The 15642-nt window shown below is 63.3% G+C and overlaps 3 protein-coding genes across 5 annotated transcripts in view; 1 reads left to right on the top strand and 2 right to left on the bottom strand.

Moving 5' to 3' along the window:
• The window catches only part of ATF5 (activating transcription factor 5), a 4764-nt gene extending 2898 nt beyond the window's left edge, over nt 1-1866 (top strand). For both annotated transcript variants that reach the window (XM_026089593.1, XM_026089592.1), the window contains exons 2-3: nt 428-655; nt 1231-1866. In XM_026089593.1, coding sequence (XP_025945378.1) covers nt 508-655; nt 1231-1811 — 729 coding nt within the window. In that variant the 5' untranslated portion in view covers nt 428-507 and the 3' untranslated portion in view covers nt 1812-1866. The remainder of the gene's footprint in view (nt 1-427; nt 656-1230) is intronic.
• A 40-nt stretch (nt 1867-1906) lies between these two features.
• On the bottom strand, nt 1907-11519 carry LIG1 (DNA ligase 1). 2 transcript variants are annotated; one of them, XM_026089583.1, is made up of 26 exons: nt 11465-11519; nt 10389-10433; nt 10126-10231; nt 9168-9282; nt 8698-8796; nt 8383-8532; nt 8117-8228; nt 7803-7901; nt 7516-7572; nt 7273-7445; nt 6962-7128; nt 6660-6736; nt 6408-6499; nt 6222-6321; nt 4818-4903; nt 4631-4746; nt 4461-4556; nt 4169-4279; nt 3962-4033; nt 3675-3819; nt 3433-3554; nt 3167-3319; nt 3037-3090; nt 2813-2956; nt 2640-2732; nt 1907-2529 (listed from the first exon to the last, which is right to left on the bottom strand). In XM_026089583.1, exons 1-26 carry the CDS (start codon nt 11479-11481, stop codon nt 2449-2451), a joined length of 2682 nt encoding a protein of 893 aa, XP_025945368.1. In that variant the 5' UTR covers nt 11482-11519; the 3' UTR covers nt 1907-2448. The 2 variants fall into 2 exon arrangements, with proteins under 2 accessions (XP_025945368.1, XP_025945369.1); XM_026089584.1 differs by having other exon boundaries at nt 3433-3515.
• Nucleotides 11520-12615: 1096 nt separating this feature from the next.
• ZSWIM9 (zinc finger SWIM-type containing 9) lies at nt 12616-15636 on the bottom strand. The gene is made up of 2 exons (XM_026089587.1): nt 15046-15636; nt 12616-14107 (listed from the first exon to the last, which is right to left on the bottom strand). Exons 1-2 carry the CDS (start codon nt 15291-15293, stop codon nt 12748-12750), a joined length of 1608 nt encoding a protein of 535 aa, XP_025945372.1. The 5' UTR covers nt 15294-15636; the 3' UTR covers nt 12616-12747.
• Nucleotides 15637-15642: the final 6 nt, after the last annotated feature.

Below are 15642 nucleotides of genomic sequence, written 5' to 3'. Positions count from 1 at the left end.
CCCCCCCCATACAGTTGAGCACCCCGGGAGGTGCTCCCCCCCACCCATACTGCACCCAGTACCCCATGGAGGTGCATGGGGTCCCTTCCTCAGAGCACCCAGTGCCCCATGGCAGTGCTCCCCCCACCCCATACTGCACTGAGCACCCTGAGGTGCTCCCCCTGGACAGCACCTAGCATCCCATGGAGGTGCTTGCCCCACCCATAGAGCACCCAGTACCCCACGGAGGACCACAGCACCCTGCAGAGGTGCATGGTGCCCCCCCAACACAGCATCCAGCACCCCACAGATGTCCAAAACACACTCCATACAGCACCCCATGGAGGTGCATGGAGCTCCTCTCCCCATACAGCACCCTACACCCCATGCAGCCCCACTGCACACCCCATCCTGGGGGCCCAGCCATCAGCACCCTGTCCCCCACCAGGTCGTTGTGCCATGCGGTGCCGTGCCCCGGCCCTGCGCCCAGCCGCACCGTGGCCACGCTGAGCCCCCRCACGCGCCACCATGTCCTTGCTGGCCCCGCTGCACCCGGCCCTGGGCCTGGCCCCGGAGGGCACCCTGCTCCCAGCTAGCACCCTGCCCTGGCGGGCAGCCGGCCACGAGCAGCCCGGGGCAGGCCTCGAGGGGCCCTTCGCCCAGGGCACCCTGGCAGGTATGTGGGGCACCGTGTGGGGCAGGCCCAGCCGGAGGGCAGCAGCACAGCCTTAGGGCAGGCAGAGGGGTTAGTTGCGGGTGTGGGGCAGATGGGGGGCAGAGCTGAAGGTACGGGGCAGGGAGTGTGGGGCAGATGGCAGAGCTGGAGCAGGGGGGTATGGGACAGATGTGGGGCAGAGCTGGGGGTATGGGGCAGGGAGTATGGGACAGATGTGGGGCAGAGCTGGGGGTATGGGGCATGGAGGGCTGGGAAAGGGGGCATGGGGCAGGGAGGGAGGTCAGAGCTGGGTGATTTGGGGAAACAGCAGGGGTATGGGGCAGGGAGTGTGGGGCAGATGGGGGCAGAGCTGGGGCAGGGGGGTATGGGGCAGATGGGGCAGAGCTGGGGTTATGGAGCAGGGCGGGCTGGGAAAGGGGGCATGGGGCAGATGGGGGGGCAGAACTGGGCAATTTGGGGCAGGGACAGGGGGTATGGTGCAGACAGGGAGGGCAGAAGTGGGCAATTTGGGCCAGGCAGGGGGCTATGGGGCAGGAAAGGCTGCCCGCATCCCCCAAGCCCCCACCGTCACCCAGGCCCCGGCTTCTCGGACTGGATGACGGAGAGGGTGGACTTCTCCTCTCTCCTGACGGAGCCGGGCACCGGCCTGCCACCCCCAGCCCCACTCTCCGACCTGGAGGCCATGGCCTCGCTCCTGAAGCGCGAACTGGAGCAGCTGGAGGATTTCTTCCTGGAGGAGCCGCTGGCCCCAGACCAGGCAGCCCCCGGCTCGCCTGGCCCCCTCRCCTTCCACTTCCCCTTTGGCGCCGAGCCCCCAGCACCGGCCCYGCTCAGCCCCCTCGACCCCAGCTGCCTGGAGCCGCTCGCCCTCTTTGAGCCTCCGGACCCCGCGCTGCCGGCCCCCGGCCCCATACCGCTAGCCCCCAAGGGGGACCGCAAGCAGAAGAAGCGGGATCAGAACAAGACAGCAGCCCTGCGCTACCGCCAGCGGAAGCGSGCCGAGTACGAGGCACTGGGCGACCAGTGCCAGAGCCTGGAAGCCCGCAACCGGGAGCTCAAAGAGAAGGCAGACTCCATCGAGCGCGAGATCCAGTACGTCAAGGACCTCCTCATCGAGGTCTACAAGGCCCGGAGCCAGCGGCTTCGCGCCAGCTAGGGGGGCCGAGGGGGCGGGCAGAGCCGTAGCATCGAGTAGCATGTAAAGGGCAATAAAAGGCGTTTGCCGTGCCGGCCCCGGCCGGACGCAGAGCGTGGAGGCTCAGCRGCAATGTTTATTGGGGAGTGGGGGTACAGCCTTGGCTGGGAGCGGGAGGCATGCAGGGACCCTGGGGACAAGTTCTGGGGTCCCTGTCCTGGAGGGAAACTGCATACACTGGAGCAAGSTGAGGCCTCAAGGACCCTATCCTGTGTGCATACCCCAGGAACGGAGCACGGTTAGATCCTGGGGTCTGTGTCCTGGAGGAGAGTCACGCATGGACCTCGGGGAGGGAGCAGGCTCAAGCCCTGGGATCCCTATCCCAGAGCAGGGAGTCACACATGGACTTGGGGACCGAGTAGGGTCAGACCACAGGGTACCTGTCCCAGAGGGGAGTCACGTGTGGACCACAGGGTTGGAGTGAGACCTGGGCCCAGGGTCCCTGTCACAGATCGAAGCTGCCTATATACCTGGGGTAAAGAGCAGGGTCAGGCCCTGGAGTCTGCACTGTGGTGGGGAGTCATGTTTCTGTCCCAAAGTCCCTGTCCCAGAGCCACATGTGTATCCCAGGCATGGGGTCCCCACACCAGCCAGGCTGTTAGTAAAAGTCCTCGTCCTCCCCTTTCTCGGCAAGCTGCTGGTTCTGGATCTGCTGCTGCTTCTTGTACAGCTCAGCCACCTGCAAAGAGCAGGGAGAGGAGCCAATGAAGCCCCCACGGCCTCCCCCCAGCCCTGCTCCACCACGGGGGTGGCTGTGCCCCATCCCCTTCTTATCCCCCAAAGTGGCACCTGGGAGCTGCTGGTGGCCTCTTCTGGCTTCTTGTCCTCTCGTACACGCAGGAACCGGGGGAAACGCAGCGAGATGCCTTTCTCCTCATCCACCTTGGGGGGAAGGATGGATGGGCTGAGACGGCACCAGGGGGACCCAAATTCCATTCCCCCTTCCCCGCATGCCAACTCACCAGGCCCACAGCTGCCTTGTAGACAGGGGAGATGGAGAGGTCACCACACTTCACCTCCCAAACCTGCACAGCTGCCAGCCAGTGGTCAGGCGCTGCCCCACTGTCCCAGCGGTAGTAGGGCCGCGGCTGGGCCAGGACGTGGTCCTGGGGGGGCAGAGGGGATGAGGTCAGGGACCAGGTTGTGCTCAGGTCCTCCTCGCAGCTCGGGGAAGTCAGCAGTGTACCTTGAGGAAGCCATAGTGCTTCTCCAGGCTCTCCTCTGTGAAGCCGGTCCCGATCTGTGCAAGAGAGGCAGGAGCGGTTACAGGCTGCTCCAGCCGCCTGCCCCCACCAAAACTCTGCCATGGTGCCCACCTTGCAGATGCTCTGGTACTCTTCACTCTCCTCATCGTAGCAGGCCAGCAGGAAGCCCCCGTACATGCCCACGCGCTTGCCCTTCCCCAGGTAGGCACCGATGACCACCAAGTCTAGCGTGTCCCCCACTCCTTCCAGGTAATCCTTCTTCAACTGGTGAGAGAAGCACCAGCATCAGGCGGGCCCCGCTCAGGGCTCCTGGCGAGTCCAGGAGGGAGAGAGGGGTGTCTCCCAGCTCACACTGTCCCCTCTGCCAGGGCTTTTACCTTCAGCCACTTGTGGGATCGCTTTGCAATTTCATAGGTGGCATCCACGTCCAGAGTCTTCACCATGAGGCCCTCGCAGGAGTCTGGGGAGAGCCCACATTTATCCATGCCATGGGGGGTTACTGGGCTAGGAGGGGGATGTGAGACCCAGCTCGGACACAGAGACCCCCCCACCCCACCCCAACACTGCCTCCTGCTCCATCCCCCCATATCCCAGACCTGTCTGAGCAGAGCCACCTCACCCTTGATGGACTGGTCCAAGAAYTCGGAGATTTCCTCAGTGCTGCAGGCATCCATGGAGGTGGCAAAGAGGAATTCACCCTCCGTCTCCACAAAGGACTCACGCAGCAGCAGGCGGCGTTTGGAGAAGGGCTCCTTCACCAGCGACTGTGGGGCAAGGGCCAGTGTCACCCCGCAGGGAGATGCAGCAGAGCCAGGTGCCACAGGGGCGCAGTGCAGAGCAGGGGKACATGGAGCAGGGCCAAGCGAGGCCGGCAGGATGGAGGCCCAGTCAGGGGCATGCACTCACCTCCCCATTGAGGTACAGCATGTCAAAGGCATACAGGCACACTTGCACTTTGATCTCAGCAGCTTCCACATCCTGAGGTYGCAGAGACGAGCGAGGTTATTGCCCAGCTCGAGCTGGGGACAAATCCTGCCTGTTCCCTGCYCAGGCTACAGCTGCCTCGTGCCAGCACCAGTGGAGAGGCAGGGCGATTCCCCCCCGCAGCTTTACCTTCCTCTTCCGTGTCATCAGCACCTGGAACGGCTGGATTTGCTTCTTCTCCGGGTCCCACGCGACAGCCTCTGCATCCAGGATGCACGACTGCACACTGGCCTTCTTCACCTGGGCCGAGTGACACTGGAGGTCAGCACTAGCAAAGGAAGGGGAAGTGCATGGTGCTGGGGCGCCTTGCACCCTACACCTTAACAAGGCACCCAGCCAGGTCTCCCACACACCAGGGAGACAGCACTTAGACATCGCCACAAGGGTCCCCCCAGCTCCCTCCCTGAAGACCACTACTTGCCTTGGGGATGCGGGTGACRATGTCGGGGTACTTGGAGGTGGTGTTCTCCTGGTTGCGGCTGTAGACRTACACGGCCCCGCTCTCCAGGATGTGGATCTGGGCAGAGGGAGGACATCGCAGGAGGCTGGGCAGAGCCAGGGCCACCCCGGGGAGCATCCCACAAACCCTACCTGGGCTCGCTCGCCGTCGTACTTGTACTCGCAGGTGAAGGCCGCCTCCTCRAAGCGTTTCAGGAGCTCCCCAATGCCTTTGGTGGGCTGGGCCAGCATGGGCTTCAGGGGGATCCCTGTGGGAGAGGTGAGGGGGTCAGGACCCAGCCAGGGCACGTGTCCCCCCTGTCCTGGGCCGCCTCAGTACCTGGGGTGATCTTGCAGTGCAGGGGCAGGCTCTCCAGCCCATGCTCCAGCAGCACGGGAATGATGGCAGCATAGTTCGGCAGCTCACTGGAAAAAAATAAGCCTGCTGTGAGCGAGCCCTAGCACCCGGCACCTGGGGACGTACGGGTCTGGGCGATGCAAGCAGCCTAGGGCCAGGGACAAGGAGCCAACAGGGTGAGCCAGGGAACTGCATGGGGATAGCAACAGCCCGTTTTCATCCCCAGGACTGCCTGGTCAAGCTCTGCTCAGCACTAGGTGATCCCTAGAGGTAGCAAAGCAGGGAGGAGAGGCCGGAATGGGAGCATCTTGACCCCAGGGAGGGAGACAAGATGGGACTCAACTCTGAAGGGAGAACAGAAAAAGCCCACGATGATGGACAGGACACAGCACTGGAGGCAGAYGCCTGCTCAAAGGCAAGCACCTGCTGCTGAGAACAGGCAGTCAGGGTGCCCAGAAAATTCAGACAACATCCCAACAAGCCTCCCTGCATCAACTGTTTTGGAATTACTGGCAGGGCAGAGTACTCAGAGCAGGAGAAAAGGCCAGCATGAGCAGTTGTGTGTGTTCCCGTAGCTGGGGGGACCCTCTATTTAAGGGACTAGCCCTGGCCGGAGCACAATGACAGCGTTTAAACTCAGATCGCCATGAACAGAGCCGCCCTCCCTCCCTGCTGCACCAGCTCAATCAGTTCAGTAGCAAACAGCTCCTGCCTCCCAGCACAGCCCTCCTGAGATCTCGTTGAGGAAATGCCTTGGTGCTGGAAGGGAGAGAAGCCTGTTGCCCTTCAGCCAGCATTACCCACTATATCAAGAAGAGCGGGGAATAGCCCCAGCGCAGACGGACACAGCTGCAGGCAGGGCTGGCCCGGGAGAAAGACCTGTCTGCCCCATGAGAGGCAGCATGCCCGGCAAGCCCCTCACCACGTGACAGACAGAGGCAAGAAAGGCAGCCCACAGGGAAGCACCCAGGGGATCAATTTATCCCCACGCCAGCTAATGAGCCCAGGTGGAGGTCATTAAAAGCGTTCGGAGGCAAAGCAAGCAGGTGAGGCAGTGTGCCAAGGCAAAGTCTTGCCAAGCCAGAGTCCCAGCTGCTCCTTGGCCAGGAGGCTTGGCAGACTGGCGCGTCACACTGGTGCCTGTCTGGGCTTCACCTTGACCGCATGGACAGTGGGAGGAGCTGGGTTTGATCTCCCAGTCAATCCATCTCCCAAAGGCCCACGTTACCAGGCAGCACGAGAGGGTACCCTCGTTGGGAACAGCAGCACTGGGTGCCTGACAAGTAGAGGGAGATGGTGCCAGCCGGCGGCCCCAGCACCCACGTGGGGCTGTGCTGCTGGACTATCATYCCGCACAGTCGCCAAGCCTGATGCCAGCAGACTCACCAAAAAGTCTGCTTGAGGATCTGGCTCCGCTCTTCCAGCCAGGCTTTACGTGCTTCAGCAGACTTGCCCTGGCTGGCATCCACCACGGCTGGGGGCCACCCTGTGAGAAGGGCACAGCCCCGGGGTCAAAGCCCGCCGGGCCCCACACGCTCACCCCAGCCCTGCAAGGGCCTGCACTCGCCTCACCTTGTGCTGGAGGAGTCAGTGAGACAGCGTGGGCCAAAGCCACCAGCACCGACTGCTCCGCCAGCCCGATGCGCAGCTTCCCGCTCAACGACCTGCAACAGCAGGGGAGGACGCACCATCAAGGGCAAGGCCAGCTGCGATGGTGCCAAAACTGCTTGGGGCCAAGCCGAAAGGGGTGGTGAGCATTTGCAAAGGGAAGGGATAAACATTGTCCTGCACAAGGCACAGGAGCAGGGCAAAGCCACAACTCACCGGGCAATGTAGCGAGCCTCGGAGTGGCGGCAGGCCACAAACAATGCCTTGATGATATCGATTTTCTTGTTCATTGACTGCAAGAGAGACAGCACAAGCAGGGGCCCTGCTGGGGCTGCAAAGCCACAGGCAGGGACCAGGCCTTGCCAGGGATGCCTCTTACTCGTGCTCACAGCCAGGAAAAGGACTGGACAAATCTAGCTCAGCCCAAGTCTTTCCCCCGGGTCAGGCAGCAAAAGTTCCAAGCAGGCTGCAACTGTGTCCACGAGACACCCCACACCCTGCCGCCTCGCCCCACTCACAGCATTGCCTGTCATCCTGGCCATCTCCTGCAGCTTGCTGAGGACCCCGGCAGCGCTCAGCTTGGGTGGCGCGAACATGGTCCGCTGGTTGCTGCGGCTGCTCTCGGCCACCAGCCCCAGGTCTCCCTTCTCCTGGGCCTCGCTCTTGATTTTTTCTAGCTGGCGGCCTGCCAGCGAGAGCAAAGGGCCCTGTCACTTCTCACTGTTCACCCCCGCAGCTCTCTGCTCTGGCTCAGAGCTGGCTGGGGTAGACTCCAGGGACAGGCTGGGGGCTCCGGAGCTGCGTCCAGTGCCGGCAGCTCCCCCCTTACCTGTGGCCTGCGCAACAGCCTTCATGAGGATGCTTTCCCCAATGCCCAGCTCCAGCCCCTCATAGGCAGGGCCCAGGCGGTTCAGGCAGAGGTAGACACAGGCCAGGAGGTCAGACGGTGACAGGGCAATGACTGAGCGGAGGAAGTTGCTCAGGGTCTCAATGTTCTTCAGGCTGGGGGTGSAAGGGAGTTAGCCAAGGGGACAAGCTGCCAACGTTCCGCACTGCAGAGATGGGGCCTTACCGGGCAGAGACTTCCTCAATGCGCTCAAAGGTACGAGCCACAGCCAGGTAGGGGACCCTGGAAAGAGAGACGGGGCCAGGAGCACAGCCAGGCCAGTGGGCACACACGAACAAACAGCCCCTGCCCTCCTTTCCCTGAAGAGCCCAGGACTCCTGGGTCCTCCTGACCTCTGAAAGTAGCCAGACAGGCCCCAGGAAGAGGCAAAAAAGACCCCAGGTCCTGACCCCACAGGGCACCTGCCACCCCAAACCCACCTGGCACCGCTACACTGATCCCAGCACTCTTACCTCTGCCCGGGAGCCCAGCAGGCGTCATGAATGGGGTGATAGCTGCTCTTAGAGGGGTTGTACTGGGCTGGATCCAGAGGCTCGGCAACCTGGGAGGGACTGCGAGGACAGAGTGAGGCTCTTTCAGAGCCTGAGTCCTTGTCATGCCCTGGCACAAGCAGAGCCCAGCAACCTCATATCCCCCTGCTGCACTTGCACCCCCTTTTTCCCCCAGCGTTGGGGACAGATGCTGCGCCCTGGGGGACMGGACCAGAGCATCAGGGTTGACCTAGGCTTCCCTTATGTGGCTCAAGCACCCTGCACGATCCACCCACCTGCTTGCAGTCCCGTTGGTGCCATCAATGCTGGTGGGAGCCGAACCCTTTGGGGCTGGTGTCTTCGGGGCTGCATTTTCCTCTGCCTTCGTCCTCGACCCCTTCCTGGGGGCTGGGTGAGAGGGATCAGAGCAGAGAGAGGTGTCTAATGAGGRGGAATGGCTGCTGTGCTCCCCACGTAGTGCCAGGATACTCCCAACTACCCAGTGGCAGCCAATGGGTCCCACCACCAAGCTCACTGTACCAATCTGCTGCTTCCCACGCACCAAAGAAGTCAGCAACAGCTTTGCTGGGCTTTGGCAGCTCTGACGTCTGGGCTTCCCTGTCCCCATTGCCATCTTCTGCCTCCTTAGCCTCCTCTGAGCTCTGATCCCTCACCTCCTGCGCCTCCGTGCTGTCTGATTCACATTCATCTCCTGTAGATGCCCAGAACAGGGGTGTTAGGGACAAAGTCCCAGGAGCTGAGGACCAGCACTCTCATTTCCGCAGTGCAGCAGCCACAGAGGGACCCTGAACACTGTTCAGGGAACACCACTGGACACCAGCAGCAACTGTCCAACCCGTTCCAGTGCCACACTCACCCGGCTCTTCCCTCCACCGCTTGGGATCGGGGTCCACAGCATGTCCATTCTCCGCACAGCTYGCCAGCTCCATTTTGCGCTTGGGGACCTGCTTACGAGCTAGGCAGCGGGAAAGAAGCAGAAATTAGTGACGGCTGCTGGTTCGTGGAGCAGCTTTGGGAAGGACAAGCCATGGGACATTCAGGCATGTGTCTCCAGAGCCGAGGAAGGCAGAAAGAGGTACCAAAATACCTGCTCTGGGCTAAATCTTATTCRTCACAGCACAGCTGAGCAAGAAGGACACCCCAGGTAAAACTGAGACAAAGCCCGGAGGGGCAAGACATGGCTGGATGTTTCAGCGGGTGCCAGCATTCGAGGCAGCAGGGCAGGGGGAAGCAGGGGCCAGATGGTGCAGGAGAGGGCAGCCAAGACTGCTGTGTGACGCAGCGAGGCCGACGGAGCTGCAGAGCCCAAGCCCAGCGGTCTCTCACCTGTCCTGCGCCGGGGGATGCCAGGGAGGGAGGTGGAGGAGCCATCAGGGGCTGAGGGGCTATCTTCAGCTGAGGAAGCACTGTCGGGAGAAGAGCCATCCGGGGACGCAGCAGCCTGGAAGGTGAGAGACAGTGTTATGGGGCAGGTGCTGGAGGGATTAGGACAGGACAGGGTATTGGATTCACCAGGACAGGACAGGGATTTACTGGTACAAGATGGGACAGGGTGCTGGATTCACCTGGACAGGATGGGACAGGACAGGGTCCTGGAGGGACAGGATGGGACAGGACGGGACAGGACAGGGTGCTGGAGGCACCAGGATGGGAGGGGACAGGGTGCTGGAGGCACCAGGGCAAAACAGGGAGACCCTGGAGGCACCAGCATGGGGTGAGGAGGCCCTAGGGGCACCATGACAGGATGGGGAGGTATGCAGGATCCAGGAGGGATCTGGGCAGGACCAGGTGAGGTGGAGGCAGGACACGACCCTGAGGTGCCAAAGGAGCTGGGCAGGACTGGAAGAGGCAGGGGAGGAACTGGGGCAAGACAGGGAGGCACCAGTGCAAGATGAGGAGATGCTGAGGAGGTACCTGGAGGAGATGGGGAGGTAGAGGGGCAGGAGAGGGAGATCCTGGGGTGGGACAGGAAGATGGAGAGGTACGGTGGTGAGACTGGGAAGTGCTGGGGCTAACAGGGTAGAACCAGTGCAGGACTGGGAGGTACTGGGGTGGGACTGGGGCAGGATGGGGAGGTGTAGGGCAGGACTGGAAGGTCTGGGGCAGGACTGGAGAAGGATGAGGAAGTGCAGGACAGGACTGGGATGTGTGGGGCAGGACCAGAGTGGGATGGGGAGGCGAGGGGCAGGACCAGGAGGTGTGGGGCAAGAGCTGGGCAGGATGGGAAGATGCAGGGCAGGATGGGGAGGTGCGGGCGAAGGACTTAAGCAGGCCAGACACTGACCAGCAGGCAGGAGGACGGGGAGCTGGGGTCCTGCCCATCACAGTCCTCATGTCCCAGGGATGGGGGCTCCTGCGTGGGGTTCTCGCCCTGCTCCAGCACAGACGCCCTGCAAGGAAAGGCAGCTCAGGCCAGCCCCAAATCCCCTGGTCCTCCCCAAACCACCCCCAGATGCCCCAGCCCTCCCCATATTCCTCCGACCACCCCAGCCCTCCCTGAACTCCCCCGGCCCTCCCACCCCACCCCAAGCCCCCAGCCCCACTCACGGCGCGGCGCAGGGGTCCGGCGAGCAGGCAGGCACGAAGAACGACCTGGGGAAGAGTCAGGGTCAGGAGGGCCAGACCGAACCAGGGCTGGGGATGCCACTGCACTGGCCAGTACCAGTACTGGGATACCACCAGGCCAGGCAGTGCTGGTACCAGGATGCCATCAAGCAGGCAGAATTGGTACTGGGACACTGCCAGACCAGGTCATACCAGTACAGCACCAGGCCAGGCAGCACAGATACTGGGACACCACCAGCCTGGGCAATACCAGTACTGGGACACCACTGAGCCAGAAAGTACCGGTACCGGAACACTGCCTGGCCAGGCAGTAGCACCAGCACCCTGCCACGCCAAGCAGTACTGGCACCAGGACGTCACCAGGCTAGGCAGTATCAGGACCCTGCCAGGCCAGATAGCACTGGTACTGGGACAGCACTGGGCCAGGCGGTACCGATACTGGGACACCACCAGCTTGGGCAGTACCAGTACCAGCACACTGTCAGGCTGGGCAGTACCAGGACCAAGACACCACCAGGCCGGGCAGTACCGGTACCAGGACACTGCTGGATCAGGCAGTACCGGTACTGGCAGTGCTGGTACTGAGACACCACTAGGCTAGGCAGTACCGGCACCGGGACACCGCCCAGCTCATCAGTACCGAAATTGCCAGGCTGGGCGGTACCGGTACCAGAACACCACTGAGCCATGCAGTATCGGTACTGGGAAACCACTGGGCTGACCAGTACCGGCACCAGGGCAGTACCGGCAGCGGGACACCGCCAGGACAGGCAGTACCGGCACCAGGACGGGCAGTACAGGAAAAGTACCAGGCTGGGCAGTACCAGCTCTGGGACAGTGCCGGGCCAGACAGTACCGGTACAAGCAGGGGGGCCCGGTACCGGCCAGTAGWGGGTGGGGCAGCCAGTTCCGAGGACGGCCCTAGCCCAGGCCGGGCAGCGCCGGTACCGGGCCAGGCTGGCGCGGCGCGGGGGAGGCAGTGCCTCGGAGCGGTCCCGGAGGGAGACCCGGTTCGGGTTCCGGTTCCGGTGCGGTCCCGGTCCGGCGGGGCCACTCACGTGATGCGTCGCTGCATGGCGCGCGCCCGTCCYGCGCTATCGTCTCTTTCGCGGGGAAAAAATCCAACCCGCCTTGATGTCACTGCCGGCTGCGGACCGGAAGCCGCGCGCAGGACGCCGGGAAACGTAGGCAGAGGAGGCATGCTGGGAAGCGTAGGCCGGCCGCGCCGTGAGCGCCGCGCCCCTGCGCGCCGCAGAGCATGCTGGGAGGTGTGGCCTAGCCCTGGTAGCAGCCTGCAGGACATGCTGGGAGGTGTCCCCTGCCCACCCCCACCCCCGCCCCCTCCGGGGCTGGGGTATCCGTGTGGGGTAGGCCCTGGGGTGCCTGGTACGGCGCAGGCCCGGGGTGTCAGTATGAGCCAGGTTCCCCCTGAAAGTTGGGCAGCTCCCCAAGCCATCGGCTGCGTCAGAAGGGCAAAAGGCCCATGGGGCGTCACGGCCTGGTGTCACCCCACGCATGGTGCCACCCCATGCACAGCRTCACCCCACAGATGGCATCAGCCCACCCATACCCAGTCCCTGATGGGCACAACACCCCTCACCGATGCCACCCGAACTGGGGGCACAAGCCAGACACCCCCCCCCCCCAAGAGCACTGTCTAGGGGCTGTCTATGGGCACCTGCTCCATGCATGTGGTGGGGGGACAGTTATGAGCACCCATTGCATGTGCCTGGGAGGGAATCCGGTTACAGGCACCCGGTTATGGGCACCTGCACCATACACCTCGTGTAACATGGTTACAGGCACCTGGTTACAGACATTTGCTCTGTGCACCCAGGGTGATATGGTTACAAGCACCCACCTACAGGCATCTCCTGCATGCGCCCGGGGCGACATGGTTACAAGCACCTGGTTACAGGCATCTGCTCTGTGCTCAGGGTGATATGGTTACAAGCACTCGGTGGTTACAAGCATCTGTTCCATGCGCCCAGATGACATGGTTACAGGCACCCRATTACAGGCATCTGCTCCGTATGTCCAGGGTGACATGGTTCCAGGCACCTGGTTCCAGGCACCCACTCGGTGTGCCTGCGATGGACAGAGTTATGGGCATCCACTCCATCCACCTGCAGCTGACCCAGTCAGGGGCACCCCGGCCACGCACCCAGGGTAAAGCAAAYGGGGAAGAAAAGAGGTCCCTGGGTGGCATCTAAAAGGCCTTTTATTGGGGGGAAGTCTAAGAAGCGGCTACCCCCAAAGCCCCCCACGGGCAGCACAGTCCGTGTCCCAGCAGCACCCRCAGGTGCTCGCATGCCTGCCACCCACCCTGGGATGCGGGGGGCTAGGAGGCATCCTGCCCCCCAAGGCCCAGAGGCGAGGGCAGCAGCCCAGGGTCATAGAGGGGCTGGCCGGTCCAGAGACGGGCGGCGAAGACGTGGCGGCAGGGCCGGCGGCTGGAGACGTAGATGGAGCAGCTGCAGGCGGCCAAGTCAGGGCTGACCACGAAGGAGCAGCCGCCGCCATGGAGGAGGAAGCCATCRGGCACCTCATCGACGTGGTAGTCGGCGTGCTTGGCCAGCCCCAGTTCCTCGGCCACGAGGGCTGCGCTCTCGGGCGGGCAGGCAGCCCGGTACAGGTCCGAGACTCGCTCCTCATTGAGGGCAGCCACCTCCACCCGCAGTGCCTGGAGGTCCAGCAGTCCCCGGATGCAGGCGGCCAGCCCCAGGGGCAGCCCCAGTGCTGAGCAGAGCTTCTGCCGGTGAAAACTCATGTGCTCGAGGAAGGGGCAGTCGCGGTTGCGCTCAAAGGCCCAGCACTCGGCCCACATGCCCTTGTTGTGGTGCCACGTCTCCAGGTAGTACTGCAGGAAGGCAAGGGGGGCCACGTCCTCCAGGTCGCTCAGGTACTGGCTGTAGATGCGGGGCGAGCTGGCGTTGGCCATGTTGTGCAGCAGGTTGCGCACCTTGTCCTCCTTGGGGGCGGCGAGCTCACGGGCCTTGCGGTAGAGTGCCTCRAGCACCTGGAGGCGGCAGATCTGGACGCGGGCACAGGGCAGCACCTCCTCGACAGCGTCCACGTCCGTGACGCCCGCCCCCACCGTCAGGCACCGCACCTGGAGCTTTATGTCCGGGACGCTCTGCACCAGCGAGGCCACGATGAAGAGGACGAGGTCAGGCACACCACGGCGGGCCACGCAGTAGGCGCACTCCCGCCCGCGCCCGTTGGCGTCCTCGCAGAGCACGGAGTAGAGGTCGAACTCACCGTTCACGCAGGCCGCTCGGTCCATGTAGAGGCAGCGGGGGAAGCGCTGCACCAGGCCCCGCATGTGCGAGGTGGCCAGGAAGATGCTGTTGAGCACCGCCACATCCTCCTGGAAGACCAGCTTGACYTTGGCCCCTGGGTCACTCTTGAAGAGTCCGTCCAGCTGGCTCAGGAGCTCGCACATGCCCTTGTCCTTGGCCTTGCTGTAGTCCTCCAAGTTCCAAACCAGGTCGGGTGCCAGGAAGCGCTTGGAGACGCTGTTGGTGATGCGGATGGGCAGCCCCATGCTGGCCTCCAGCTGGTGCCTCTTGAAGTAGTGGGCAAACTCCACCTCGGAGAGGCGGTGGTTGTGCTCCAGGCTGGCCTCGATTACCACCAGCCGGTCCTTCTTGGGGCCCAGGCGCAGCGTGACCGAAGCCGGGCAGTCGATCTTCTCACTCCTGCGGGCACACAGGAGGAGGGTTAGTGTGGGGCTGAGCAGAGGGACAGGAAGGGAACTGACCGCCTGTCCCGGTGCACAGCCGGATYCAGGTACAGTCAGGATGGGTGTCACCCAGGGGAGCGTGACAGTGCTGTCCCCATGCTGGGGTTGCTGCCTCAATGCAGTGCCAGGTCCTTGGGGCRCAGCGGGGCTCCCCCGGTACATCAGGCTCCTGCTCCCTGGCGCAGTACAGTGTCATGGTGGAGTGTCCAACACTGTCTCGGGGTTGGGAGGGAGGACTGCAGTGTAGCATCGTGCCGGAGGTCCCCCCAGGGGAGTGCAGAGCAACAGTGGGAGGCCCCACCACGCCAGTGACACAGTGCACACGGGCTGAGGGTGCAGTGCRGGGCAGTGCAGGAAGGGCTGGCAGTGCACTGCAGGGCAGTCCTACAGACCCTCCCCACTAAACAGCAGTGCACAGTGCGCAGTGCAGCGCAACGCTGGTGGCTCATCCGGAGCAGTGCAGTGCACCACAAGGCTGGAGGGTGGCTTATCCGGAGCAGTGCAGTGCACCACAAGGCTGGAGGCTTGCTCCCCGCAGTGTAGTGCAACCGGGAGTCCCCCCCAGTGCAGTACAGTACGATGCAATACGGGAGGCCCACTCCACCCAGTGCAGTGCAGTGCAATGCTGCAGGCCTACGCTGCTGGTGCAGTGCAACGCAAAACTGGAGGCTCTCACCGCTCAGTACAGCGCAATGTGCCAATGGAGGCTCCCACCACCCAGCGCAGTGCAGTGCAATGCCCCATTAGAGGCTCCCGCCACCCAGTGCACTGCAAAGTGACGCCGGAGGTTCCCGCCGCCCAGCGCAGTGCAATGCAATGCGATGCTGGAGGCTCCTGCCTGTGCAATGCAGCACAGCGCTGTGGCGAGGCCCCCTCCCACGAGCCCGCACTCACAGCCGGTTGCGCTGTACGGTGCTCTGGCCCACGTAGGTGCCGCTGTGCTTGCAAATGAGGCGGACGAAGCGGAAGCGCAGCGTCTCGGCCAGGCTGGGCTGGGTGTGCAGCGGGTGCCGCCGCAGCGAGACGAGCGGCTTCAGGCTGGCGATGATGAAGAGCACCTTGTGCCGCTCACACCACTCATCGAAGAAGCAGCTGAACTCGTGCCACGTGTGGAACTCCCGGCCCAGCCCCAGCTCACCCATGGCAGAGCCGTGAGGGCTCAGCTAGACCCAACTGGAACCAAGTGGCCCGAGCCAGACCCAACCGCTCTTGAATGGACCCAAGCAGACCAAGTTGGGCCCAACCAAACCAAGTTGGGCCTTACTGGACCAAGCCAGACCTGACTGCACTGGGCCAGATCCTGACCCAACCCAGCTGGACCCTGCTGGACCTGACCAGACCAAGCCAGACCTGACCTGGGTGGACCCGACCGGACCGCGCCTGACCCTAGAAGACTGAGTTGGACCTGACCAGACCAAGCCAGACCTGACCTGGGTGGACCCGACCGGAACGAGCCTGACCCTAGAAGACTGAGTTGGACCTGACCAGACC

This window comes from Apteryx rowi, unplaced genomic scaffold, assembly GCF_003343035.1.
Source record: "Apteryx rowi isolate R43461 unplaced genomic scaffold, aptRow1 scaffold_821, whole genome shotgun sequence".
Classification (NCBI taxonomy): Eukaryota; Metazoa; Chordata; class Aves; order Apterygiformes; family Apterygidae; genus Apteryx; species Apteryx rowi.
The sequence above is the reverse complement of the archived record's forward strand: the minus strand, read 5'-3'. Positions and strand labels throughout refer to the sequence as shown.